Source organism: Acomys minous, assembly GCF_964271855.1.
Source record: "Acomys minous genome assembly, chromosome: 6".
Classification (NCBI taxonomy): Eukaryota; Metazoa; Chordata; class Mammalia; order Rodentia; family Muridae; genus Acomys; species Acomys minous.
In genome coordinates this window covers 360666-388382 of record NC_140487.1, presented here as the reverse complement: position 1 = coordinate 388382, position 27717 = coordinate 360666, and the positions used below count along the sequence as shown (strand labels likewise).

Sequence of the window (27717 nt, the reverse complement as noted above, 5' to 3'; positions counted from 1 at the left end):
GCCAGCTAAGGCTACAGACCCTATTTCAAAAACAAACAAGAAAAAGACTGCACACTGTGGCTAATGCCTGTGATCCTGGCATTGGAGGTGGGGGTGGGGGAGGGAGTGTACAAGCAGGAAGATCCTGAGTTCAAGGACAGCCTCAGCTACATAGAAACCTTGACGTCAGGCTAGGCTAACCTCTGTCTTGTAAGAGGAGAGGAGGAGGAGGTTGGAAGAAGTTGTTACTGTGTTGAGTTGCATTCTTTTCGTCTTTGTTTTGTATTTTTCCCACAAGGCTACCAGCTTGAACTTGAAGTCACAGAAGTCTTGCCTCTGATTCAAAAATACTGGGTTTACAGTGCGTACACCATGCGCAACTTTTTGAATTTCAATTGTCTAATTGACAAGTAAGATTTTGCAGATCACTGATTATTAAACCTTAATTTGACTCATAAGGGTTTTGAAGTCGGCCGGGTATGATGGCTCACACCTGTAACTCCAGCATTTAGGGGATGGAGGCAGGAAGATGAGGGGTTCAAAAGCCAGCCTCAGATGCATGTTGCACTTGAGGCTAGCTGAGCTATATGAGACTGTCTTTGAAAAGATTAAAAAAAAAAAGTTCTGGGCTGGTGAGATGGTTCAAGGTAAGAACACTGGCTGCTCTTCCAGAGGATGAGTTCAGTTCCCAATACCCACTATCTGCAACTCTAGTCTAGGGGATCTGATGCCTCTTCTGGGCTCTGAGGTCGTTAGGCACACATGCAGTGCACAGACACTCATGCAGGTAAAACATCCATGCATTAAAATAAGCAAATATATTGGAGAACAACTAACAAAGATATCCCAGCCGGGTGTGGTGGCGCACACCTGTAATCCCAGCACTCGGAAGGCAGAGGCAGGCAGATTGCTGTGAGTTCGAGGCCAGCCTGGTCTACAAAGCAAGTCCAAGACAGCCAGGGCTACACGGGCAAACCCTGTTTCAACAAAACAAGATAATCAACTCCCCCCCCAAAACAAAACAAAACAAAACAAAAGACACCTCGTGTTTGCCAGGCACAGTGGCACGCACCTTTAATCTCAGTACTCAAGAGGGAATGGCAGTCTGGTGTCTGAGGGTTACATAGTGAGTTGTAGCCCAGGTGGGGCACACAGTGAGAGCCTGTCAAAAACCAAATCCACGACACCAGTTCCTGGCACCTGCTTAAATACACATGCTTATGGACACACACACACCAGCTCAAACAAGATCCTTTCTTTTTCCAATCTCAGTTTTCCTCAAGAATATCTAACTATGTAGCTCAAATTGGTCTCTAACTCAAAATCCTCACCACCACCCCCCCCCCCCCCCCCGCCTTGGCCTCCTGTGTACTGGGATGACCGGTGTGGTTTATTTACTTTAAACTACATTTTTCTTTATTTTTGTTTTGTTTTGTTTTGTTTTTTGAGACAGGGCCTCTCTGTGTAGCCCTGGCTGTCCTGGATTCCCTTTGTAGACCAGGCTGGCCTCGAACTCACAGCGATCCACCTGCCTCTGCCTCCCAAGTGCTGGGATTAAAGGCGTGCACCACCAGGCCCAGCCTTCTCTCTCTCTCTCTCTCTCTCTCTCTCTCTCCCTCTCTCTCTAACATTTTTCTTTATTATGTGTACATGCACATGAGTGTGCATGGCCACGTGTGTGCCACAGTGAACATGTGGGGATCAGAAGGCAACTTGAGGGAATCAGTTCTTTCCTTCCACCACGTAGGTCCCAAAGGCTGGATCTAGGCCATGCAGCTTGGTAACAGCGCTCTGCCTGCCCAGCCATTTCACCAGGTCACAGGGTATTTTCACACCCTAGATTCTCTTCTACATTGTGGTGCTCACCAAGATTCCCCGACAAGCCTGGGGAGCAGAGGCCTATGGCACTGGGGGTGTCCCCACTCCACGCCAGACTGCTCTGATGAGAAAACTGCCGGAGTGACTTGCCTCAGCCTTGTGTTTAGTTACAAAAGAGCCAGATTCTGGATTGAGGCTACTGACCCAGATAAACTGGCGAGGTCACAGCTGGCGGTGCCCTCTGCTCACCTTTGAGCGCTTCTCTGGGTCCCCTTTCCCCTGTTCTCCACACCTTGCCATGGCCTTTCCTCTCACTCCCACTAGCATCTACCTCATTGTTTCATGCAGTGAAAGAACAACATGAGTTGGGATGAAGAAACTGGGGCAAGACTTAAGGCAGGCATGAGGGCAGAGCCTAGCGGCAGAATGTTTGCCCAGCATGTGCAACACCTTGGTCCAATACCCAGGACATCAACGGGGGAAAAAAGACAGAGACCTCAGGCAGCAAACTTACAAATCTTAGTAAATTTTAATTTTTTTCTCAGATTATAACTGTAATAGATGCCAGTGTGTGTGTGTGTGGGGGGGTAATTTACAAGAAAAATTACCATTGTATGACTCAGAGAGGATCATTGTTAAAATGTGTAACAAATGCTGATAGAGCTGGGTGTCCTGGGTCACACCTATAGCCCCAGCACCCCAAGATGAGGCAGCAGGATTGACTTGTTCAAAGCTAGGCTACACTATATGAATTTCAAGCTGGTCTTGGCTGTATAGACTCTGACTTAAAAAACATAAAAACCAGCCGGGCAGTGGTGGCGCACACCTTTAATCCCAGGACTCAGGAGGCAGGGATAGGCAGATTGCTGTGAGTTCGAGGCCAGCCTGGTCTACAAAGTGAGTCTAGGACAGCCAAGTCTACACAGAGAAACCCTGTCTCAGAAAACCAAAACAAAAAAACCATAACAACAAAACTACACCAGAACAAAACACTGATAGTCATTCAGTAGCTGCTATTTTATTTCCAAAATTTTATGAAATTACCTCATTTATACAAAATGATTCATTCAGCAAATATATAAGCGCCCATTGTATGCCAGACATTGTTCTGGATTTAGGTATACAGCAATCTTCAGAACAATCCAAATCCTCATTCTCACAGAGCTACAATCTTGTCAACAAATAAAGGGGATGGGTTTGGTGCCTCGGGGCGCTATGAAGACCGAGTGAGGCCGAGGAGGGGAGCTGGGGAGGGCTTCTGGTACTGAAATAGAAAGGCCATTTAGGAAGGCTACCGTGAGAAAGGACTTTTAGGTAGGGTCCAGGAGCGAGTGAACAATCACCCATTGACTCACTCATCCAGCATTTTTTGAACATGGCTGACGCTGAGGATCCAGTGAACAGACCTTACACTCGGTTCTGGGTCACACATCCTCCTGTTGGGGCAGAAACTGATGGGAGAATTGTTTAGTGTTGAATTTTTTCCTCTTTTATTTTCTCCCTTCCTTCTTTTCTCCACCAACCCCTGCCCATTCCAGTTCTGGCTGAGTAGCTGGAGGTGGCCCCCAGCTCTCCATGGTCATCAGCCCCTAAGTGTTGGGATTAGGATGTGACCCACCACACCTTGCTTCATACCCACTCAAGTGACAGCCTGCATCGGGTTCTCAGGTAGTTAGAGCAACAGGAGTGTGGGCGGCTAAAACTTTGCTCGGTTCTACATAATGGCTTGAAAACTGAACATTTCAGCCAGGTGTGGTGGCACACACATTTAATCCTACACTCAGGAGCCAGAGTCAGGTGGATCTTTGTGAGTTCAAGGCCGGCCTGGTCTACAAAGTGAGTCTAGCACAGCCAGGGCTACACAGAGAAACCCTGTCTGGAAAAGAAGAAAACAAACAAACAAAAAACCCAAACTTTAGAGTTTCAGGATAGGGAGCAAAAAGAAGATCTATCTTAAATAATTTATTTGTGGGGCTGGAGAGATAGCTCAGCAGTTAAAAGTACTGACTGCTCTTCCAGAGGTCCTGAGTTCAATTCTCAGCACCCATATGACAGTTCACAACTATCTGTAAGTCCACTGTCTGACACCCTCACACAGATATACATGCAGGCAAAATACCAGTGCACATAAAATTAAACAAATTCCATTTTTTTTTGACAGAATATCTGTGTAGTCTTGGCTGTCCAGGCTGGCCTCAAACTCAGAGATCCACCTACCTCTGTCTTATAAGTGTTAGCATTAAATGTCACTGAGTCTGACTAGTATTTATTTTGTTTGTCTTTTGAGACAGGGTTTCCTCTCTGTGTAGCCCTGGATATCCTGGAACTCACTCTGTAGACCAGGCTGGCCTCCAACTCACAGATCCACCTGCCTCTGCTCCCCTGGGTGCTGGGAGGTGAAGGCCACCATGCCCGGCCTGGCTAGTTCCACTCCACCCACCACCCTACCCGACCCCCATCCCCAGACAGGGGTTCTTTTTCGTAGCCTTGGTTGGTCTGGACTCTCTTTGTAGACTAGGCGGGCCTAGAACTCACAGAGATTCGCCTACCTCTGCCTCCCGAAAGGCATGTGCTACCATGCCTGGCTCTGGCTAATATTTTTATTTGAAGACATAAAAATGTCTTCATAAAAAAAAAAATCTTCAAAGTGAATATCTACTTTGCTTCCAAATAAAAAGACTGGCTCAGCTTTATCTCTGTCCCTAGGGCATCCCCAACCCCACTGTGTGGTGGCTAATTTCCTATTACTGTAATGAGGTGCCCTGACGAAGGCAATTTGGGCTTACTTTGGTGTAGAATTTGCGGCTACCAGTTCATTACAGCAAAACGGACCAGCTAGCTGCAGGAGCATGAGGCAGCCAGTAACACTCCATCAACACTGGTGCTGGGCTCTCTTTCCTTCAGGCTAGGACCCCCTCTATAATTAACCTAATCTAGAAACTCCCTTACAGACTTGCCGGGGGTTGTTTCCAGGAGGATTTTAAACGTCATCAAGATTAACCAAGACAAAAGGCCCTAGGCTGGCTTTGAACTCACTGCAGTTGAAGCTAAAGTCAAGCTGGCCCTCAGGCCTCACCTCTCCAGTGCTGGAGTTGTAGAGATTCAACACACACCCGGTTTCCCGGTTCCATTTGAATGTGTACCAGGGTTTCATCAGTTCATCTTATCTTTGCTTTCCCACACTAATCATTGCTATTAAAAATAGTTTTGAGTCACCATAACATGTGTTTTCTAAACATTTCACCACTTTTTTTGGCAGCTCATTTCCTTTTGACCTTAGTTTTCTTCTTTCTTGAAGACATCAGAAGTTTCCTTCATAAGACCAGTGGTGGCTCTGTTGTTATTATCTGAAGACGTCCTTAAAGTATTCTTTTCAAAATAAGTAATGTTTTTGTCAGGGTGGCCTATGCCTGTAGCCACAGCATTTGGGAGACTGAAGCAGAGATGACAAGGCCAGCCTGGTCTATACAACAAGACTCAAAAATCAATAATCTGACCTTTATTCCAACATACTACATGCAACAAATTTCAGTTTCTGGTGTGTGAGCAAACGCACAGGAGGAGGGGGTGGAAGCTAAATAAGGTCTTATATCCCCCAAGTCGCCTTCAAACTTGGTTTTTGGGGGTGCACGTGGGGGAGGAGGTTCAGGGAATGTTGAGACAGGGTTTCTCTGAGTAGCCTTGGCTATCCTAGACTCACTTTGTAGACCAGGCTGACCTTGAACTCACAGTGATCCGCCTGCCTCTGCCTTCCTAGTGCTGAGATTACAGGTGTGCACCACCGAGTCTGGCCCAAACTTTTTATATATCAAAAAAAAAAAAAAAAAGCCCTGAAAATTTGATACTCCACATCCCAAGTGTTACAATTACAGGCGTGCACCATCACACCCAATTAACGAAATGCTGGGGGTTGAACCTAAGGCTTGAGCATGCTAGGCAAACTCTACCAACAAAGATGCGCAGGCCAAGTTTCAGGTTTTAAATGAAGCATATAATTCAGTGGTTCTGAGCACACCCACAGATTTGTGCAACCATCACTACAATTTCAGAACATTTCATCACCCACTGAAAAAAGAAACCCCATGCTGTAGTGGCGCACGCCTTTAGTCCCAGCACTTGGGAGGCAGAGGCAGGCAGATCTCTGTAGTTCGAGACCTGCCTGGTCTACAGAGTGATTCCAGGGCAGACAGAGCTATACAGAGAAACCCTGTCTTGAAAAACAAAACAAAACAAAAAGAAATAAAACCAGAAACCGAAGTGGGGAAGAAATCACTCACCTTTTAGTGTGGTGACCACTAATCTATGTCATTGCTTTAGATTTTTTTCATTCTGACGTCACCTAAATGGAATCATACATGTTGGTGTCTGTTTTATTATTTTATGTGTGTGGCTGTTTTGCCTGCATGTGTATGTTTGTCCACCACATGTGTGCAGTGCTGGTAAGGCCAGACACCACTAGTAGTGAGCTGCCCACGACAGTGCTGGGAACTGAACCTAGGTTCTCTGAAGAACAGCCACTGCTCTTAACTGCTGAGCCTCCTCTCAGCTCTGTGTTTTAGTCAGCATAATGTTTTCAAGTCTCATCTACATAATAGCATATGCCAGTGGTTTTGGCTTTTTTCCTGTTTTTCAAAACAGGTTTTCCGTGTATAGCATTGCTACCCTGCAAGTCACTCTGTAGACCAAGCTGGCCTTGAACTCAGAGAACTGCCTGCCTCTGCCTTCTGAGTGCTGGAATTAAAGCCATGGTTTATTGTCATTTTGTTTTGTTTGTTTTTTTAAGACAGGGTCTCTCTGTATTAGCCTTGGCTGTCCTGGACTCGCTTTGTAGAAAAGGCTGGCCTGGAACTCACAGCAATCCGTTTGCCTCCCGAGTGCTGGGATTAAAGGCATGCCCCACCACACCTAGTTTAAAGCCTGTTTTAAGACAGTGTTGCTTCAGCACTCCGGAGGCAGAGGCAGTGGAATCGCTGTGAGTTCGAGGCTAGCCTGGTCTACAAAGCGAGTCCAGGACAGCCAAGGCTAATACAGAGAGACCCTGTCTCGAAAAACAGAAAAAGAAAAACTTAAGATGACCTTGAACTTGTCTTGGTCTTCCTTTATCCTCCTCCCAAGGGCTGGAGTTATGGGTGTGGTAGGTGATGGATAAGCACTTTACATCCAAGCCCTTCTACTCACCTTTCCTTAACAACATACTGTGGAGATTGTGTTAAGTGTGCACAGGCTGCCTTCTCTTTTCTTGGCTTATGGCAATCCCTGTGTGAATGCCCCATGGTTTATAGAGCCAGCTTCTGTTGATGGGCTTCCTCAGATCTGCACAGCTTAGAACAGCACTGTGGTAATTCCATATTCCACCCTACATCCACAGGTGAGAGTTTTCCTGAGGGATAATTCCCAGAAGTAGAATTCTGGGTAAAGGGGCGCAGATACTATGCAGTGATGAACCGAAGTGATGTGAGTTGCTCAGCAAAGTTGATTTCCATGGAGCTCTGTCTGCCTGTCAGCACGTCTCTCTTCCGGGCATCCCCGCCCTCTCTGCAGTCTAGTCATCTGGAAAAGTAGGGGAAAGGTCACGGCGGACCTTTGTTTCCTCCCTTCAACTGTTTGTCTTAGAGGAGAGGGCTTCTCCCACACAGAATCGGCTCTTGCCCAGGTACACTGGCTCGCTGGTCCTAGAACTCCTCTTTTAAGTGATCCCTGCTTTTGACTGTAGTCCACTCTTCACCACGAGAAGGCGGCACAGGCGCCATAGATCTGCCTGTAATTCTAGGGTATTTCCCACTCTTAGCCTCCCCAGGAATATTTTCTGAGGTTCCCCTTTTTGGGACAGCACATCTACTTTGTCTTGGGTGGGGCTGGCGGGTGACTGACTGGTAAGGCGGCTCAGTTTCCAGGTATGAAACTCTAGTTGACGCTAAAGGCACCTTAAAAAAGTAAATAGCTTATTTTAAAGGAAAGAAAACAAAAAGAATCTAAGAGCCAATGTCCTCACTGGGGACCGGAATCACTGAGGGCAAAGTGATTTGTCCAAACGCCTTTTATAGCCAAGCCCAACACCAGGAGTATTTCACTTTCACTCGACAGGGTTCGAGGCCAGACAAGGATGCGCAAAAAGAACATGATTCAAAAAAAAAAAAAGTACCCCTGCTGGGCCTTCACCCACTACCCGCCCTAGGAGGAGTGCGGCTTCCAGCGACTGGGAGAATGGGGTAGGTAAAGACAACTTTGGGCTCCTGGTTTTCTACAAGAAAGCCAGCGGGGTCGATCTTCAGGCCAGACCCACTCTGGTCCGCGGTGGGTCAACCGCAAGGCGCGTGCTTCCCGCGACCCGTCAGCTGACGCAGGCCGGCCGGGCGGACGTGACCCTCGGAGAACGCCTGCAGTCTCAGTACGCGTGCGCAGTCCCCGGGGGCGGGGCCTCGGCAGAAGGGGCGGGGCCTCGGGGGGTCGGTTTATCTTTGCTACTACTTGCACACAGCGCAGTGCCTGCTTGGTGCTTCCACGTTGCTACCCTGCCGAGCTTCCTCCGCACCCCTGCACGACCTGCTGCGACAGCGAGTAGCCTTCTCCCGACTCTTCCTCCTGAGGTAACTGGCCCAGAACGCCTCCAGGCCGGACGACCAGTCCTGGATCCCTCGCCCCTTCTGTTCGGGCTGCCTGCTCTCCCGTTAGGTCTGTCTGCTCCTTACCCCACCTCCCCCACACCCCCAGCCTCCCTCGGCTCGGCTCTCTTCCCCCTTAGGCCACCTATATGAGTCCCCAAAGCACCCTCACCCTAACCCCTTCCTATCTAACACCTCATTAGAGTGTTGTGTAGTAACTGCCCTCCTGAAGGCAGTGTGGCCCAAGTACCTTCCAGAATGCCTGAGCTATTTGAAAATGAATCAAGTTATGTTTGGACAAATTAACTTGATTTGATTTTCAGTTTTGAAGTAGTTGCTGCTTTTTGTTTTGAGGCCCTAGGGATTGAATTTAGAATCTTGAATGCCCTAGGTAAGGCTTATATCACTGAGCTGTATCCAGACCTTATGTTTAATTTGAGACAAAGTTTCACTATATCTCCCAAATTAGCTTTGCATTCTCTCTGTAGCTCAGGCTAACCTTAAACATGCATCTTTTCTGCCTCAGCCTCCTTCATAGCTGGGATTATAGGTTTTTGATACCTTACGATTTATATTTATATCGACTTTCAAAAAGTTTTGTTGGGTTTTGTTTGTTTGTTTTTTGTTTTGGTTTTGTTTGGTTGGTTGGTTTGGTTTTTCGAGACAGGGTTTCTCTGTGTAGCCTTGGCTGTCCTGGACTCACATTGTAGACCAGGCTGGCCTCGAACTCACAGGGATCCTTACCTGCCTCTGCCTCCCGAGTGCTGGGATTTTAAAGGCGTATGCCACCACCTGACAATTTTCAAAAAGTTTATAATTGCTGGGCATGGTGGCAAATGCCTTTAATCCCAGCACTTGGGAAGTAGAGGCAGGCTGAGTTCCAGGCCAGCCTGGTCTACAAAGTGAGTCCAGAACAGCCAACTTCTAAGTTTGTAAACTAAGTTTGTAAGTTTGTGTGATACAGGAGAAACTTATATACCGGCTGCTGCTCTAGGGCATTTTCTTACTGTTTATTTCTTCTTGTGGTGCTGCAGCATGCTAGGCTAGGCAAGCCCTCTACACCACTGAGCTATATTTTCAGTCCTCTGTATACAATTTTTGAGTCTCACTAAGTTGCCCAGGCTCAGTTTTAACTCACTGTGTATATCAAGTGTGCACCAGCAGCCACACCCAGCATTTTCTTGCATTTCATATATATGTACACATATATGTATAATTTTTATTTATTTAATAAGTGTTTTGCCTCCATGTTTTGTATGCTTCTTTACTGTGCATCACAGGTGTGTGTTGTCTGTAGAGGCCGCAAGAAGGTGTCAGATTCCCTGGGACTGGAGTTACAGATGGTTGTGGCCTGCCATGTGGGTGCTGGATGTCTACAAGAAAGGCAGTACAAACCTCGGAGCTGTTATCTCCAGCCTGGGTTTTGTTTGGTTTTTTTTTTAATGTTTCTTTCCATCTGTCCCTTATGTAAAGATACGTACTGGCACTGTTACATAGGGTTTGTACATTGTGCTTGGTAGGAAAGATCTTAAGGAGAAGTAAAAGTAGCCCCGTGTGTGGAATGTACCTGTAACCCCAGCACTTAAGAGGCATGGACAAGAGGATTGCTTTGAGTTTGAGGCTAGCCTGGGCTACATAGCAGGATTCTGGAGAGAGTGACAAAAGGTAAAGACAGACAGTTCCAAACAGTGCTCTTGAAATTATTCCGATAATGTGTGATTTGTTCTGCAGCCACAGAGTTTGCAGTGCAAAGGTATTTGAATGCTGTGAGCAAACATGCCGCTGTCCCTGTCTCCCTGGAGGGGAGGGCAGAGCTTCTCCTGCTCCTGGCAAAATAAAGGCTGAAGGTTGCATGTGCATCCCAGAGACTAAACTATGGACTCTTCCTCCTCTGTCTCCACAGGCCTAGAAGCAGAAGGCCCCTCTAGTTCCCTGCAGAGGGGCTGGGCATCACAGCCATGAAGTATATGCTGAGCCTCTACCTGCTGGGACTTGTCTTGACGCTGCTGTCTGTCTTCGTCAGACTGATGGAGTCCCTGGGGGGCTTATTGGAGAGCCCACTGCCTGGGAGCTCCTGGACCCCGAGAAGTCCACTAGCCAACGCAGAGCCTCCGGAGGGCCTTCCAGACCATCCGTCCAGAGGAGTGCAGTAAACGGCCCCCTCAGGTGCTAGCCAGACTGGTACACTAACTTCAGCATGGCCAACCACACGTTCCGTCTTCTAAGAGGCAGCATCAGTGTCTCCAAAGAACCGTTATTGGCCTCAAAGGGCCTTTTTTTGGATATCTCTTACTCTGCAAAAGAGCCCGTTTAACGTGGAAGTGTGGGTGGGTTGTCTGTGGCTGTGGGGTGGAGAATCTCACCCGACCATGGCTTCCTTTGCAGCCTGGATCTGAGATGAAGGCGTTCCAGCTTCAGCTGTTGGGGAGATAGTGTTTTGGTCTGGTTTGTTTTTCTAGCCCTCTGCCCTAAAGGACTCTTTCGGACATAAGTATCTTCTGGCTGGTTGGCTTACTGAGTACTTCCATGAGGGCTGTTTTACAGCGGTTATGGGGTTGTGGGTTGGCTACAAAGAGAGAGCTTGGAATAACCAGTGCCCGGGTCTCAGCTGTACGTAACGTTCTTCCTCCAGTGTGGTTTGCATGTGTGTGTATACAGTGTCTAAAGTGGGCTGTAGGATGATCAGGCCTGCCCAGGCTGTGGGGGTCCCAGCCACTGTGTGGCTTAAATGAATTTTTCTAATGTAATAAATGTGAATATATATATTTTCACTATGTGTCATGTTGACATGTCTACCCTTGAAATTAGTAAGGAAAAGTTTAAATCCTAGATCTGTGAGTTTATCCTAGATCTATTTGTTTATCTGTTTATTTATTTACGAGGCAGGGTCTCACTATGCCGTCCTGGCCTGGCTGTCCTGGAAGTCACTATGCATACCTGGCCTAGACCGGGCTGGCCTCATAGAGACACCCGCCTCTGCCTCCCCAGTGCTGGCATTAAAAATGTGCACCCCCACACCTGGCCATTTTTATTTTTGAGATAGTCTTATGTAGCTAAGGCTGGCCTTGGCCTCCTGATCCACCTACCTCTACCTTCCAAATGCTAAAATTACAGGCTTCTATAATTTTAACTTAATATTGTCAAACTCAGAAGGAAGAAAGTGCAAAAAGCTTTAGGAAGCTGAAGCAGGAGGATTGCCAGCCAGGGCTGCATAGCAAGACTGAGCTCAAACAAAAAGTTTTGTTTAAACATAAACTTTTTTTTTTTTAAAGTTTTTCAAGACAAGGTTTCTCTGTGTGTAGCCGTAACCCTGGGTTTAAACATAAACTTAACTTGGGAACAGGACCTTTCAGGTCTGCCCTGTATCAGGCCGCTATCTGAGCCTGGGCAAGACCCTCTGTGGATTCAGCCAACTGTAGGTTGAGCCCTTGACTATTAGTGCTTGGGGTTGAATTTAGGGCCTTGCACATTCCAGGTTAGCTCTGCACCGCTGGAGCTAAATCAGCCCTGGAGATTTTTTAAAAATTATGTTCACAATGAATTTTTTTTTTTGTCCATGATAAGACTCTCGTCATTTCTCCCTAAACAATAAAGTAGAGCAACTGTTTATATTGTAGTAGATACTATAAGTAATCTAGAGATAAGTATATGTTAGGATATTCTTGGGTCCTTTGCAGGTAATATAACATTTTATATAAGAGACTAGTCTCCAAGGCAGAGTTGTGGCATTAATCCCCCCAGAACTATTTGGTCTCATGACTGATGCATCTCTATAAAAGAAAACTGCTTTCTCCCTGCCGTTCCTTGAGTCTAAAGGATGACGAGCATCCCTGACCAGTGACCCAAGCTGGCCTTGAATTTAGGATTCTTCCTCCCTAGTTATGCTTGCTTCTGCCCCTCCCCCACATCTGAGCAGTGTCACCTTTATTCAACAGTGGAAGAGGGTATTTTGTTTGGAAACAGCCTCACTATATAGCCCAGAGCTCAGAGCAGTTGACAGGTGACCCAGTGTGGCCTCAGGTTCACAGAGCCCCATTGGTCTCAACTGCTGGCACTAAAGGTGCCTGCCATTATGACAAGCAAAGAGGGATCTTTCCCCCATTTCATCACTCTGTCCCCTGCCCCACATGTGAAAGCAGTTGCTTTGCCTCAGGTTAGTCTCTCATCTCTGTGTGTACGTCATTTTGTGAATCTGATTTACTTTTGCCAGAAGAGAAGTACGGAACACAGCGTCCTCTGCTCAGCCAGCCCTGCTTCCTTGGTGCTCGCTCTAAATGCAACTGACTGATAAGCTTGGTTTAGGGATTCACTTTGTCTATTGCTGCACGGTGGTAGTCAGTATTTTGCCAGCCTCCCTGTTCTAGGTGCATGGTACATTTTTCTTAGCCAAAGGGCCAAGAAGTGATTTATTTATTGGGTCTTGCTGAGTGGTCCAGGCTGGCCTCAAACTTGTGATTTGGTTGTTGGGGTTAAAAATACATCGTCACACCTTCCTTCTGGGCACACTCTAAACTAGTCTTGACTTTGCTGAGGTTAAAGGGTTGACTTCATTAGTGTAGTGCAGTCAATCATTTGGAGGACTAGTGTGAGGTCTTAGCAGGTAAAGGCACTGGTCGACAATCCCATGGCCTGAGCTGGGCATGGTGGTATACGCCTTTAATTGCAGCACTCAGGAGGAAGGGGCAGTCAAATCACCATGAGTTTGAGGCCAGCCTGGTCTACAAAGCGAGTCCAAGACAGCCAAGATAACACAGAGAAACCTTGTCTTGAAAAAACTAAAAGCAAAAACAATTGGATGGCTTGAGTTTCTCTGAAACCCACACGGTGGAAGGAGAGAAGTGATTCCCACAGTTTGTCTACTCAGGCACTGTAGTATGCTGGCACCCCCCCCCCCAACACACACAAAATAATTGGAAATGGAAAAAAAAAATGTAATTGGAGGGCTGGCAAGATGGCTTAGTGGGTTAAGGTGCTTGCTGCCAAGCCTGATGACCTGAGTTTGACCCCTGGGATCCACATGGTGGAGGGTAAGAACCAACTCTCTGACCTCCACAGATATGGCCCCCTCACACACACATAAATAAAAGTACAAGTAAGACATACAACTGGAAAGCAAGCATGGGGGCACACGCCTGCCTTCCACGTCAACTGATGTCATACATCTCAGTGTCGGCTGGCTTTGTTTATGTGCACATACGCATACTCATTCAGAGACTGGGTCTTGCTGTCTAGGCTGTACTTCCCTGGTGAGCCTCCTGCCTTAGTCTCCTGATTGGTGGGGTTACAGCTGTGCACCACCTTGCCGGGCTAATTCCAATGTTTGTATCTGTCAAGGACATACTAGGTTATACTGTAGCAAGACCACTAAACACCTCAGTGGCTTAGAACAATTGTCTGGGTCTCTAAAAGGAAGCAGGCACCTAAACAGTGTATCCCCTTCCTCCAAGGAAAGGTGTTCTCACCACTCCACAATCATCAGGCTGCGGGGAGCCCCCTCCCCATTTCTCATCTTCCCAACAGCTATGAACCCGCCTCCTATCGTGCATTAGATATGTGGGAACATGGCTTATAGTTTGTTTGTTTTTTTAGAGCTCAGCCACGCTAAGAAACTTGTGCCTCACCTGGAGCTTGTTAAATTGGAACTTGATGTTGTAGGTAAATGGGGTTTAATCTGCCCCCCCCCTTTGGGGGGACATGTAGTAAGCGTGTCCTACCAGCAGGAGAGGTGTAAATTGAATTGTCCACCAGGAAGGCCACTAGTGGTAGTCATTGGTACTCTCCATACACTCCTGCATTTGTTTGTTTTGAGACAGTCTTATTGTGTAGCCCGGAATCTTGCCTGGACCTATTTTTTGCACTGGGACTGCAGGTGACTGCTACCTCTCCTGGCTAGAGGCTCACTGCTGACCCCTTGTGGTTGGATGAGGCCATGTAACTAATTCTGCTCGATCAGTTCTGAGTAGAAGTAGCATGTATGTCTTAGATTGAAACATGTAAGGATGGATTCCCAATTTATGGCCCCCCGCCTCCACCCTTCTGATTCGGTAGTTAACAGTGATGCATATGGAACGTCTCCATTGGTGTAGGCCCTTGAGTGAAGATGCCCCGACTGACCCCTGTTGTGCATGTGTGTTTGGGCACGCGAATGAAGCACCTTGAGAGAGTCAGTTCTCGCCTTCTGCCATGTGGATCTCAGAGGTCAAACGCCTATTGCAGCAACTGCATTTACCAGGTGAGCCGTCCTGCAGGTCCCCGAGGCCAGGCTTTCACAATTTAAACTTAAATTTTTAAACAATTCAAACTTACAAAGAGTTTGTGTGTGATGAGAGAGGACCAAAGCCTGCTCTTTTCCCAGAGACCTCGGCCGGAGGCCTGGCCAGCTCACTATCTTAGCAAATTTTTGGGAAGGTCATTCTCCCACGCTTGCAGTCAGGGCGAACATACAGAATCTGGGATTTAACTGCTGGTTTGCAGTCACTCCATGGTCCTGGACACCCTTCCTGTCCTCTTCCCCCTTTCCTGTTGTTAGCCATCATATGCCTTGATGTCATTCCTGCCATTGTGAGCTGACAGGCCCCTCCAGCCCTGGAGGACATGCTCACCCATAAGCAAGCAGGGAGTTGGAGCTGGGAGGTGGGGGGAGCAGTGGTCCCACCAACACCTTGGAGCTGGGCTGGGTCTGTGTGGAGCCCCAGAGATGTTCCCTAGCCCATTTTTTTTAAGAACCAATGAGCAAAATTAGGGGCCTCCCTCCTGCGGTCAGGGACCCAGGCCCTGGAGTGGGACTCGGAGTAGAAGAGGGTCTCCTTTGTCAGCTTATCCATTCTCCAGAATTCAACTTGTTCTCTGACTCGGTGGTGTTTGAGAGCACCTTTATCCAGGTACCTCCTGCACCTTAGGCATAAAGGTCTTCCCTTCCCTCCCACGGCCTGTTCTGATGGTTACTTTAAAGATGGACCCAAGGGTGGGGGAGGCACAAACAAAGCCAGAGCAAACCTGAGGGTCTAGGTCCCAAGGTCGCTTCCCTTTGTGGCTGTAACAGTGTGAAGGAAATCCCTAAAGACCACATGCAAAGATTTAGGTAGTGTTCCTGGACAAGAAAGAAGCTTGGTTTTTTGTTGTTGTTGTTGTTGTTGTTGTTGTTGTTGTTGTTGTTGTTGTTTTTACATGTAGCCTTGGCTGGTCTAGAGCTCTGTAGAGCAAACTGACCTCAAACTCACAGATTCTCCATCCTCGGCCTCCTGAGTGCTGGGATTAAAGGTGTGTGCCACTACATCCAATTTAAGCATAGTTTTTAAAAGAGTTTCTTTTTTTTTTTTTTTTTGAAAGATTTACTTATAAAGCCAGAGATGGTGGCACATGCCTTTAATTCCAGCACTCAGGGATTCTGTGAATTCGAGGCCAGCCTGGTCTACAAAGTGAGTCCAGGCAGCCAGGGCTATTACTTAGGCTGAGAGAGAGAGAGAAAAAAAAAAAAAAGAAAGAAATATTTATTTTTTTAAATTGTGTGTATCTGTGCACATGAATGTAGTGGCCTGGGAGGCCAGAAGAGGGCACCAGACCCCCTGAAAACTGAATTTATAAGTGATTGTTAACTGCCTAACATGGGTTTTGGAAACTGAGCTTCAGTTCCTCTGTAAAATCAATAAACACTCTTAATGGTTGAGCTGTCTTTTTAGCCCTGAAAGGAGCCTCAAGGAGCTTGGTTTAACTGTCATCAGTGGTAACTGTCTAAGCAAGCTCCATCAGAGACCATGGGCCAGCAGTGCGTGATTACAGACACCCAGGGCATCCTCTCTGGACTTTGGGAGTTGAAAAGGGCTTGCTAGATGGCAAGCATCCTCGCCACTCTCTGCGTGCACCGCCGAGGCTTTGGAAAGCTTAAGAGTAGGCAGCAGGGCTTGAAAGCACTCAGGTTAAGGTGGAGAAACTGGGCAGAAGGGAGGAGCTGATGTCAGGAACCCCCCAAAAGAAAATGAAAAATGCCAGAGAGATGGTGGGAACCTTTCCAGATGGGTCTAAGAGTTAAATCTGAGGCTATTACAGCAATGGACCACTTCCTGCCATGGTGCCAGTTTGGGAAAACAGTGTCCAAAGTTCCCAGTGCTCCAGTTCCCTGTGCTGAGGGGGCAGACGCCTATATTCCTGGGTTATGAGCCAGCAAGCCTGGGGTGAGGGAGCAGTAAAGTGGGATCCAGACTGTTTCAATTTCTAGTCACATCCCTCTTCATGTCTGGTACTTAGAAGTGGATTTGGCCTCTTCCTTTGATCTGCTTGCTCTAACTCTGAAGCTGTTGAGAGGCTCTCAGTGGGCCTTACGTGACCAGGGACCTTCACGTGAAATGATTCACTCCTTGGTTGGTTCCACTTCCTCCTCTCCCCCCTGTTTTCTGCATCACTGTCACCATGCGGCCATCCCAGGTGGGACCAGTTCCCAGCATTTGTTGAGCACTTTGTCTCAGTGGTCCTCTGTGTTGTGGGAACTACAGACTCTATGCCATGGAGCAGGGCCTCTAAGAAATGTCACCTTTTCTCTCCTCAAAATCAGAATTCATTTCTCTTGAAGCATTACTTGGCCAGGTTGGTAGGAATTAATTTCAGTCCTCCTTGGGGGTGGGGTCCCTTGTCCTCAGTTCCCCCACGGGATATATAGTCAACAGGGCTAGAACTCTGGGAGATGTTATTTATGGCTCCTTGGTGGTCACAGCTTTGGAGCTCTTCTGCCCTGAGCTGAGGCAGTGCCCCAGTGCCGGGCATCTACTGCCCTCTGTCCTGCCACAGCCCCCGGAGATTTGGAGAAACAGAAGTCCTTCTGATGTTTGAGGCCTGCAGCAAGCTGCCCCCTCTTTTCTGACGGAAGCTCTCCAGCCTCCCTCCACGGAAGCTTCCTGGTCTTTCCTACTCCACAGCTCTTTTCATACTCCCTTCCTCCTGTCCAACGTCCGTCCTCTCTCCTCTTTCCGGGCCGTTAGAAAGCTGTGCTGGTTTCTCTGACCCAGGGAGGGAAGTGTAAAATTTCCAATGCCACTCAGCTTTTTTCCTTACTAAACATCTCTGTCTTTTTGTTTCTTTGTTGCTTTAAGACAGGTTCTCATGTAGCCCAGGCTACCCTCTAGCTCCACATGAAATCAAGAACAACCTTGAACTCCTCATTCTCCTGCCTCAACTCCCAAGTGGCTAGTGTATTTTTTTTCAAAGTTAGATGTGTGTTTCTCTATGCAAAGCAGCACAAACAACAACAGGGTTTATGTCTGGGTGTCTAGGGAGAGCAACAAAAGGGACCAGTAGCAGGAAGTGGTCTAGCTCGTCAAGCTGAGGTAGCCCTGTCTGGAATCTGCGTCCTCCCTCCCCTGGTCCGCTCTCTTTCTGACCCATGGATCTGCGGCTGATTTCCAGGTCACTAAGCAAGGAACCTGGATGGATGCCTATGAAAAATCCGCCACCATGATCCTTGGAGTAACCTCTTCGGTGCCCTCATTGCCACTCCCCAATGTCCTCCTGATGGCCAATGTCACCTGGCCTCACGGTCCATTTTCCACCTCTAGCACACCTGGTGCCCCTGTCATCACTCTCAGCAGGTAAAGAAAGGCTGGAGGGAGGGGCCAGAGCTGTGGGATGATTGGTAGGTATTTGCATACTGAGCACTTGCGTGCCTCAGATGGGAAGAAAGGGCAGCGCTCCCCATGAGATCTGCAGAGCCTGTCCATCTCTTGGTGTCTTTCTGTGTGACAAGTGCTGTGCTCCGAACAAAGGGTGCAGCACTGTTCCTGTCTTCAGCTCAGTGGGTTTGTTTGTTTGTTTGTTTGTTTGTTTTGTTTTTTGTTTTTTTGAGACAAAGTTCTCCCAATGTAATCGTGTCTTTCCCAGAGCTCAATATATAGACCAGGCTGTCCTAGAATTCTGGTATTTTTTTCAGTGCAGATGCGGGAGATTTTCAAAGAGAAGATGGAGTTTTGTTTTGTTTTTTTAAAGATAAGACCTCATAAAAATTTTTTTCTTTTCTCCCCCAGCATCTTTCTCTGTCTCTAACCTTTGGGAGTTGTATCTCTCCTTCTGCTATGTGAGTTCTAGAGACTGAACTCTTGTGATTAGAGTTGATAACAAACAAGGGCCTTCACCCTTGGGGCCATCTTGCCACCTGGAAGATGGAGATATTAAAGTCAGATAGGGAAATGAGATATTGAGATTGAAAAGAAGATATTGTCAACACATCTCAAAAAAGGGTGGCAGGGTGTGTTGGGAGAGAAGACTCAGTGGGTCTGAGCACTCTCTGCTCTTCCTGAAGTTTTGAGTTCAGTTTCCAGCACTCACAGCAGGCAGCTTACAACCACCTCTAACTCTGATACACATTTCTAGCTTCCAAAGATATCTACACATTTGTGGTGTTAACACACACACACAATCTTTTTTTTTTAAGTAAGAAAAAAGGGTTAGTGGTGTAGATCAGTTGGTAAGAGTGTATGCCTTGCACACACAAAACCCTAGGTGTAACACTGAATAAACTGAGCACAGTGGCACAAATTTGTAATCCCAGAATTTAGGAGGTGGAGACAGAGGATCAAGGGAAATAAAAGAAAAACATAAAGCATCACTCTGGCACATGCCTTTAATCCCAGCACTGGGAAGGTAGAGGCAGGCAGATCTCTGGGAGTTCGAGGTTGGCCTGGTCTACAAAGAGAGTCCAGGAAAACCAGGGCTCTGTGTAGCAGAGAAACCCTACTCGAAAACAAACAAACAAACAAACATAAAGAGGTGTGTGTGTGTTGTTGGGTATGAACAAGCACATGTGTGTCTGTGTCAGGGTGCAAGGCCAGAGGATGTGCTGGATGTCCGTGCTCTACCGTATTCTGTCTTAGTCCCTTGGGATGGTCTCTCGCTGAAGAGCACTGTTTGGCTGGGCTCGCTGGCCGGTGAGCTCCTGGTGCTACAGGCCTGTATGACAATTCCTGCCTCTTAAAAAGCCAACCAACCAACCAAACAAACAAAAAACAACCTCTGGTGATTCAAACTCAGGCCCTCACGCTTGCACAAGTGCTTTCATCTACGGAGCCCCCTCCCCAACTCCCTGAACTTCTCCAAACCTCTATTACAAGATCTGGAGCGAGTAATTAACAACACTTATCTTTCCCCCATGCAAGGGTTCTGTGAGCACTAAGTGAGATATTCTGCATCAAGAGCAGTGGTGGTAATTGGTGCAGGCAGATCCCTTTTATTTAATATTTCTTTTGAGACAAAGTCACATAGCCCAGGCTGAACTTAAACTCCTGCCCTCAGCGTCCACGTGTTGGGATTTAGGCGTACCTCCTCATGGGAGTCTTTACTAAACAACAAAGACCCTGCAAATAAATAAGAGGGGAGTCAGCCCCAGCAGCTACGCCCACTCTTGGCTCCTGCCAGCCGCGGGAGGCACCGACACGCAAATGTCCTGTTTCTGCTCAGGATTCTCCCCCTAAAGTATGTGGAGCTCCAGATCTATGACCGGACCCAGCGCATCCTTCGGGTTAGGACAGTGACTGAGAAGATCTACTACCTGAGGCTCCACGAGAAACATCCGCAGGCAGTGTTCCAGTTCTGGATACGCTTGGTGAAAATCTTGCGGAAAGGTCTGTCTATCACCACCAAAGACCCGAGGATCCAGTTCACTCACTGCCTGGTGCCCAAGATACCCAACTCCTCCACTGAAGCAACAGTAAGTGGGGGTGCTCCCCGCCAAGGCCTGCAGGAAAATAACAGAAATTGTACTCATATACTCACATGTACTCGTATGTTTCCATATGCAAATGGATACCTGGCCTTTCATACATGCAGGTCCCTCAACCATGAATCCACTCAATACCTTGGATCAGAAATATTCAGGGGTAAATGCCTGCTCCCTTCTCACTGTTCCCTGAACAATATGGTAGAACAGCTATTTACATAGTACTGTGTTGTGTGAGGCATGTGCAAAAGCTCTGCCATTCCAAATAAGGAGGCTTGAATATAGTGGACTTTTATATTGGAGGGGGGATCCTGGAACCAATCCCCATGGATCTTAGGGACAAATATGTATGTTACTAAATGCAATGTTGTCGATATTAAAAATACATATATTTTATCATGGATAATTCCCCTCACTGACACATCACTTCATTACCACCATGGGAACACATTTAAATGTCTTTTTTTTTCTTCCGTGACAGGGTTTTTCTGTGTAGCCTTGGCTGTCCTGGACTCCCTTTGTAGGCCAGGCTGGCCTCAAACTCACAGCGATCGGCCTGCCTCTACCTCCCAGGTGCTGGGATTAAAGGTGTGTGCCACCACACCCAGCTTGAATGACTCTTAATATGAGAACTTAAAGGTGACATCCCAGATTTTCAGTAAATTCTGACATAGCTACATGTGCATTTATAGACTTTTATTCTTTCTGCATTTTTGTAAAGAGAACCCAGGCTGGCCTCAAACTCGAGATGCCCCTGTCTCAGCTCCCCTCCTCTTATTTTGGGTGAAGCAAGGCCTCCACCATGCTTGATGCTAGACAGATGTTCTACCGCCTCTATCTCTGAACTTATTACCTTATTGTTTGTTTATTTGTTTACTGTGTGCGTATGCTGTTGTAGGAACAGATCTCCCTTGGTAGCTTAGGATGGGCTGGAATTCACTGTGCAGCGCATGTTGCCCTCACACTTTCATCTCTCCTCCTGCCTTAGCCTCCCACGTGCTGGGATTGCAAGCACACACCACTACACTGAGCTCCTGTGGGCTATGAGGTTTTCTTGGACCTTCCCAGGGCAGAAGCACAGGTGGAAAGCCTGACAGAGATTGCTCCAAATTGGAGATCTTAAAACTGAACTCTTTTCCTACCTCCATTAAGAAACGGGGGTTTGGTGTTCTGGTAATCTCTGGTTTTGGAGATCAGGGGCTCTAGGTTCCATATCTTGCCCTCCGGACAACATGGCCTCCACAGCACATCAAAGGTGCTCTCATTACTGGCCCAACAACTTTGTGACTTAATGCTTATAGAACAAGTCCTTAGGCGCTGTTGTGCGAAACTGAAGTCAGTCCCACAGAATCCTTCAAGTACCTGCTGGTGACAGCACAGATGCTCAGCTGGCAGCAGGGCCTCCTGACGTGCATTTCCCTACACAGTCTGAAAGCAGCCTGCCGACCTCCTCCCAGGCCAGTGAGACCTCGATGTTGCAGGCAGCTGAGCAGACCAGTGGCAGTGTCTTAGGACTCTCAAAAAGAAACCAGCCCTCAGGAGACAGGTGAGTCCTGTGTTGTCAGTTCCAGTATCTGTTGCCGCCTTAGCCTAAATGCACAGGTCCTACGGCTCTATCAGTCTAGAGCTCTTTGTTCTAGATAGTCAGCCTCATGCCTTTGTCCCCTAAACTTGGTTTCAAGCTTATGCTCAAAAACAGGTTCTGTGGCTCTCAGCATGCGAATGTCCACTCCGTAGATAAACGCCGTTGTTTTCATATGGCAGATAGGCAATAAAAGGAATGGGAAATGAGTAAATTAATCCCAAGAAGTAGGAGCTAATGAATCAGTTAGCTACTGACAAGAGTATCCCAGCTCACAGAGGTCTCCAGGGTGAGGCTCTGCTTAGCCTTCCCCACCTCTGGTGTAAAATGGACATTGTCCAAAGACTCCACCTAGCTCCAAGTTTCAACTAACTCCCCTAACAAGCAGTCAGAGGCTGAACCCTTGGCAGGGCAAGTATAAGCCGCAGGCTATCAATTTTTTGAATCTTTGTGATTATTTTCCAGTGGGAGGAGTTGTTGTTTTGTTTTGGGGTGTGTGTGTGTGTGTGTCCCACTATAAAATCTGTCTTTCTGGACAGTTCCTATAGCACAAGGCACCCCCTTTTAGAATAGAAAAGTTGGTCCTTTCAGATTGTAAAAACAGCCTCATTTTTGAAGTTAAAATGTCTGATGCCTAATCATGTTTTCTTGATACCTGCAACCTGTACCTCCTCTCCTCTCCTCTCCTCCCCCCCCTTGCTCCCCTCTCCCCTCCTCTTCCCTCTTCCCCTCCTCTCCTCTCCTCTCCCCTCCTCTTCCCTCTTCCCCTCCTCTCCTCCCCTCCCCTCCTCTCCTCTCCTCCTCTTCCCTTCTCTCCTCCCTTTCTTCCTTCTCATATCCCTTCCTCTTTCTCTCCTCACCTCTTCCTTTTCTTCCCGTCCCCTCCCCTCCTCCAAGAGCTTCTTGTCACCCTGGCTACCTTCCAACTCCTGATCCTCCTGCCTCCACCTCCCAAGTGCCAGCCTGGAACCCAGGGCTTCGTGCACACTGGTCAGACACTGCTCTATCTGTAGAGCTACGTCCCCAGTTTTGCCCCCTTTGTTTTGCTCTGTTTACTTGTTTGTTTTGCTTTGTTTGACTCACGATTTCATTCTATAGCTCTGAATAGACTTGAACTTGCGGTAATCCTCCTGCCCCAGCCTCAAAAAAAATTTTTTTTCCTTTCTTCATATCTGAAATTATGGGTGATCGGTTAAGAGCACATCCAGAGGGTTCAGGCTCAATTCCCAGACCCACATGACAGCACACAACTGCCAGTAACTCTAGTTTCCGGGGATCTAACAGGCTCTTCTGGCCTCCTCAGGCACCAGGCGCACAAGTGAACAGATGTGCATTAAAACAGCACACCCATACACATAAAAATAATAAAAATATTTAGTTTTTTCCCTAGTGGGAGACAAAGTCATCACCTTCTCTTTTCATTTCCTTAAGTTGATTTTTCCTTTTAGGAGCTTTCCTGTGTTGTTTTGTTGTTGTTTGAGACAGGAGATGACCTTGAACTATGGATCCCTCTGCTTTTCAAGTACCAGATTACAGGAGTGCGTTAACAGACTGCCAAATTGGCTCCTGTTTGCTTTGGAGTTGTTGTTGTTGTTGTTATTGTTTCTTTGGTTGTTTGGTTCTGTTTTGTTTTTGAAACAGTGTCTTACTATTTAGCTCTTGGAACTCACAATGTAGACTAAGTTGGCTTTGAACTCACAGAGATCCACCTGCCTCTGCCTCTTTGGTGCTGGGATTAAGAGCATGCGCCACCACGCCCTGAATGATTTGTTTGTTGTTGTTGTTTTTCTGAGACAAAGTTTCACTGTGTAGCTCTGGCTGGCCTGGAACTAAGTCCTCCAGCAGAGAAATACAGCTCTTAACCACGTAACCACTCCAGCCTTTAAAAAATAGTTTATTTAAGCAGGATTTTCTTTTCTTTTCTTTCTTCCTTTCTTCCTTTCTTTCTTTCTTTCTTTCTTTCTTTCTTTCTTTCTTTCTTTCTTTTTTAATGTGTATGGCCATTTTGCCCATAGTGCCTGTGGGGACCAGAAGAGGGCATCAGATCCCCTAGAACGGGAGTCACAGACAGTTTAATGCCCAAGCCAGGCCCAAGCGTATCAAGTACGCTTCACGCTGAGCCATTGTTCCAGCCCTTACGTGGATTTTTAACGATTCCTTGCTTCTTCTCTGTTGCTTTCTATGGTCTGGGCACCTCTGGACTCCCACAGACACTCCGATTCCGCCACCGATATGGACAAGTCCAGCAGCTGCGAGACTTCCTCGCTGGTGGTATCTTCAGTTAATATGCCCATGAGAGCTACTTTAACCCACAGCCTCTGGGAGCAAGACAACTCAAGTGAGATCTTTCTGCAGGCTCCTGTAGCCAGCTCTCTAGGAGAGAACTTTCTGGGACCCTAACACATAGCCCGACCCGGGTGTCAGGCCTGTCGTCTATGCATTTGCTCCGCCTCCTACAATGTTCTTCCTACAGTGAGCCAAGTAACCGTGGGAGAAATGAGACGGTGCTTATGCCAAGTTGCTCCTCTATTTCCACCAATAAACCTCCAAGGGAGTCCTCATTGCGGCAGGTTGTGTTCCGGGAGGCGCTGGGGGGGGAGGACTAGCTGGAAGTCACAGCTGACTCCTCAGAAAAAATAAAGAGGGCAGCGCTGTGAAACCGAAACGGGAGCCACATCATGGTTAAGGAGCCAGGTGGTTATACGCTTTTACCAGGTCTCCAAACCTTACCAGGATAAGCTTCTGCCTCCTAAACCTATTGCATCCTGCAAGCCACGTTTTTCAACCTATGCTGAACTTGTAAACCCCTCAGCCCTTTACCTAGCTAAACTCCTGAGCACCTGTGATGACTCACTTCCAGGTTCACCTGCCTCACAGGCAGCCCTGAGCCCTGAGTCCCCAGCTCTTCTGTCCAGGCCAATGCTCTCAACAGCTGCTTTCTGTTAACCCTAATCCGTCTCCCATAAAAAAGGACCTCAAAAGCCAGTGAGGGTCTACTCTCCGACACCCCAAGTTAGGGGGAGGCGGTCGCCTGGCCAGTCCCTTGTGCACTTCTAAGTAATGCTAGCTTGCTTTAATCAGACAGTGTGCAATTGGTTTTCCTCTCAAATCTAGCAGAAGCTACCAACTGCCCTGTTGAAAGCCTGAAGCATCTAAGCCAAGCCAAGACATCCAGTGCCAAGGAAAGGGTCCCTAGGGATAGATCTAACTGCCTTTGTCAAAGGGATGGTGAGAAACAGGCAGAGTATTGGCATAAAGGCCTCCTGAGAATGACCCCAACCAGCTAGGAGATAACCTCACCCTCTCAAGTAAGAAATCCAGGGTTCATCTCTTTTTTGTTTGTTTTTTCGAGACAGAGTTTCTCTGTGAAGCCTTGGCTGTCCTGGACTCCCTTTGTAGACCAGGCTGGCCTCGAACTCACAAGATCCACCTGCTTCTGCCTCCCAAGTGCTGGGATTAAAGGCGTGTGCCACCACGGCCTGCTGAGGGTTCAGCTCTTAAATCCCTGTGTTAGGGGAAAAGCACACCTTTGGCCATGAGCAGCCAGTTACTAACGGAGACCCGGCTTTTGATCCCCACTTTTGGAGATTGTTTCGGTGTTTTCTGATGCTAAGTGCTGGCAGAATCTTGTCACTGCCCTGAGCCTCCCTGATTGGCTGAATAAATATACCTGGGCAAGGCAGAAGGAAGGGGCAGAGTGAAGGTTCCTCAGGCTTTGGGAGAGAGGATGTTGGGAAAGAGGGAGCCCGGAAGGAGGAAGAAGAAGGAGATCCGCCACGGACTAGGAATAGAGCCACATGGCCCAGAGAAGGGACTCTGAGGTTCCTCATGGAAAGATATGGACAACACTAGCAAGTATTTTGGGATTATGGATGGGAGGCAGCCCAAATAGAAATTATTAGAAGCAGATGGCATGAGATGGAGACTGGGAGTTATTGGAGAATAGTTTAGGAGGTACCATCTGCCTCCGCCCAGATAAAGGCTTATTCTTAAATACAACAGGTGTCTGTGTTTTCATTGATTGCTAGTGGGTTAGAAAATCTCTCCATAATAATAATTAGCCTAATAATAAACATTTATTAGACAAAACTTTTTTGTTGTTTTTGTTTTGTTTGGTTTTTATGTCTTTATGTGATTAAAAATGTTATTAATTTATTCACTTTACATCCTGATCATAGCCTCTTCCCTCATCTTCTAACGGTCTCACCCTCCCTCTCCCCCCTACTCCCATCCCCTAGTCCTCAGAAAGGGGGAGCCTCCCTTCCTACTAACTTCCCAAACCTGTGGCCTGGCAAGACTGCCTCACCCAAGGAAAATGATTAAAATGGAGGGAACAGAGTTCATGTTGGAGACAGCCCCTGGTCCCTTTACTAGGTGACCTACATGGAGACTGAGCGCTACATCTGAGCCTGGGTCCTGGGTCCTCTCCATGCATGGTCCTTGGTTGTTGCATTGGTCTCCACAAGCCCCCATGGTCCCAGATTTGTTGGCTCTGTTGGTCTAGGCCATACATGTAAATTAACCACAACAGATTGCCTTGACTGTTCCCCCTCTAGCACATAGTGAAAGCAAACTAGGAGGGAGATCTTATATCTTTGCAGGTTTTTGAACAAATATTCCCTAATTGTATAGGGTATAATCAAAGCTGCTCCTGCCAGGCAGTGGTGGCGCACACCTTTGATCCCAGCACTCAGGAGGCAGAGGCAGGTGGATCTCTGTGTGTTCAAGGCCAGCCTGGTCTACAAAGGGAGTCCAGGACAGCCAAGGCTACATAGCAAAATTGTCTTGGAAAACACAAAACAAAACAAAAAATCTGTTCCTGCCTTCTAGACAGTTAGGAATATTTACTCAGAATATACACAGTAATATCCAATAGGTATTTATGACTCCTCTGTCTGTTGCCCTGTTTGCTGTGTGAAGTTGAGCTCATCAGAGAGAAAATGAAAGAACAAGTTTCCTGTCTTTGGAGAAAGCTTGGGGGCAGCCTACTGAACTCTCTATTTTAAAGACAAAGGAAGGCCATTAATTGTTTACAGAACGTTTGCGCCACTCAGTCCCCAAGTAAAGGTTGGAAGACCTGCCTTCTTGTATCTTACATCATATGTGTTTGGCGCCAGGAGGAAGAACACAGTTGACCCATTCCCAGGCTGGCTTGGTTGACCTGAGGACTAAATCGTGGCAAGGTTGAGTTGTACAAGATGCTGATAGGGAGCCTAATGCTTGTGGCTCTCTTCCTGCCTCTGTAACGAATACAAGCAAACCAGCTTTCCTTTAGACCTTGTGCTGGTTAGTTTCTTGGTCACGTGACACAAGCTAGCGTCACCTAAGACAATGGAATCACAAACGGGAAAAATGCCTCCATCACATTGGCTTATAGTAAATTTTTAAAATTTTCTGTAGGGCGTTTTATTGATTAATGATTGATGTGGGAGGGCCCAGCCCACTGTAGGTGGTACAGGTTGTATATGAAAGCAGGCTGAACTCAGGAGGCAGAAGCAGGCGGATCACTGTGAGTTCGAGGCCAGCCTGGTCTACAAAGAGAATCCAGGACAGCCAAGGCTGCACAGAGAAACCCTGTCTTGAAAAACCAAAAAAAGAAAGCAGGCTGAGCAAGCCAGTAAGCAGAATTTCTCCATGGCCTCTGCATCAGTTCCTGATTTGGCTTTGCTCAGTGATAGACTGTAAAATATAAGCTGAAATAAACTATGTTCTTTCCAAGTTGCCTTTTCGTCATGGTGTTTGTCACAGTAATAGAAAGTAAACTAGGGCAGACATACTTGCTATCAAGCTGGGCGTTGTCAGCGCTGGAGAAGGACGTCTTGATGCTGGACCCAGGTGAGACTAATATGAAACGTGACCATACTTCCCAAAGTAAGCCTGCTCCAGTATCATTGTTAACATATAATACATATTTAACTTTTAAAAGCACCCTTGGGGGCTGGAGAGATGGCTCAGAGGTTAAGAGCACTGACTGCTCTTCCAAAGGTCATGAGTTCAATTCCCAGCAACCACATGGTGGCTCACAACCATCTCTTCTG

At 47.3% G+C, this 27717-nt stretch overlaps 2 protein-coding genes and 1 long non-coding RNA gene across 3 annotated transcripts; 2 read left to right on the top strand and 1 right to left on the bottom strand.

The window, feature by feature from the left end:
* Nucleotides 1-2513: 2513 nt before the first annotated feature.
* Nucleotides 2514-8465, bottom strand: LOC311600894. The gene is made up of 3 exons (XR_014780395.1): nt 6976-8465; nt 6075-6136; nt 2514-3248 (listed from the first exon to the last, which is right to left on the bottom strand). It is a non-coding gene; the product is annotated as an uncharacterized lncRNA (long non-coding RNA).
* Nucleotides 8466-10310: 1845 nt separating this feature from the next.
* Nucleotides 10311-11170, top strand: HILPDA (hypoxia inducible lipid droplet associated). The gene has a single exon (XM_084788048.1). The coding sequence runs from the start codon at nt 10358-10360 to the stop codon at nt 10550-10552; it is 195 nt and encodes a 64-aa protein (XP_084644174.1). The 5' UTR covers nt 10311-10357; the 3' UTR covers nt 10553-11170.
* A 2902-nt stretch (nt 11171-14072) lies between these two features.
* GARIN1A (golgi associated RAB2 interactor 1A) lies at nt 14073-25761 on the top strand. The gene is made up of 5 exons (XM_084788046.1): nt 14073-15280; nt 17796-17977; nt 19839-20088; nt 21525-21643; nt 23890-25761. The coding sequence occupies exons 1-5, from the start codon at nt 15128-15130 to the stop codon at nt 24077-24079; spliced, it is 894 nt and encodes a 297-aa protein (XP_084644172.1). The 5' UTR covers nt 14073-15127; the 3' UTR covers nt 24080-25761.
* The last annotated feature ends 1956 nt before the right edge of the window (nt 25762-27717 follow it).

What these genes read in the sequence shown, in the direction of transcription:
- HILPDA (XM_084788048.1), top strand. Translation starts at nt 10,358, where the DNA reads ATGAAGTATATGCTGAGCCTCTACCTGCTGGGACTTGTCTTGACGCTG.
- GARIN1A (XM_084788046.1), top strand. Translation starts at nt 15,128, where the DNA reads ATGAGCAAAATTAGGGGCCTCCCTCCTGCGGTCAGGGACCCAGGCCCT. An exon ending in TTGAGAGCACCTTTATCCAG is followed by an intron (nt 15,281 to 17,795) that starts GTACCTCCTGCA and finishes GCTGATTTCCAG; the next exon opens with GTCACTAAGCAAGGAACCTG. An exon ending in ACTCCTCCACTGAAGCAACA is followed by an intron (nt 20,089 to 21,524) that starts GTAAGTGGGGGT and finishes TTCCCTACACAG; the next exon opens with TCTGAAAGCAGCCTGCCGAC.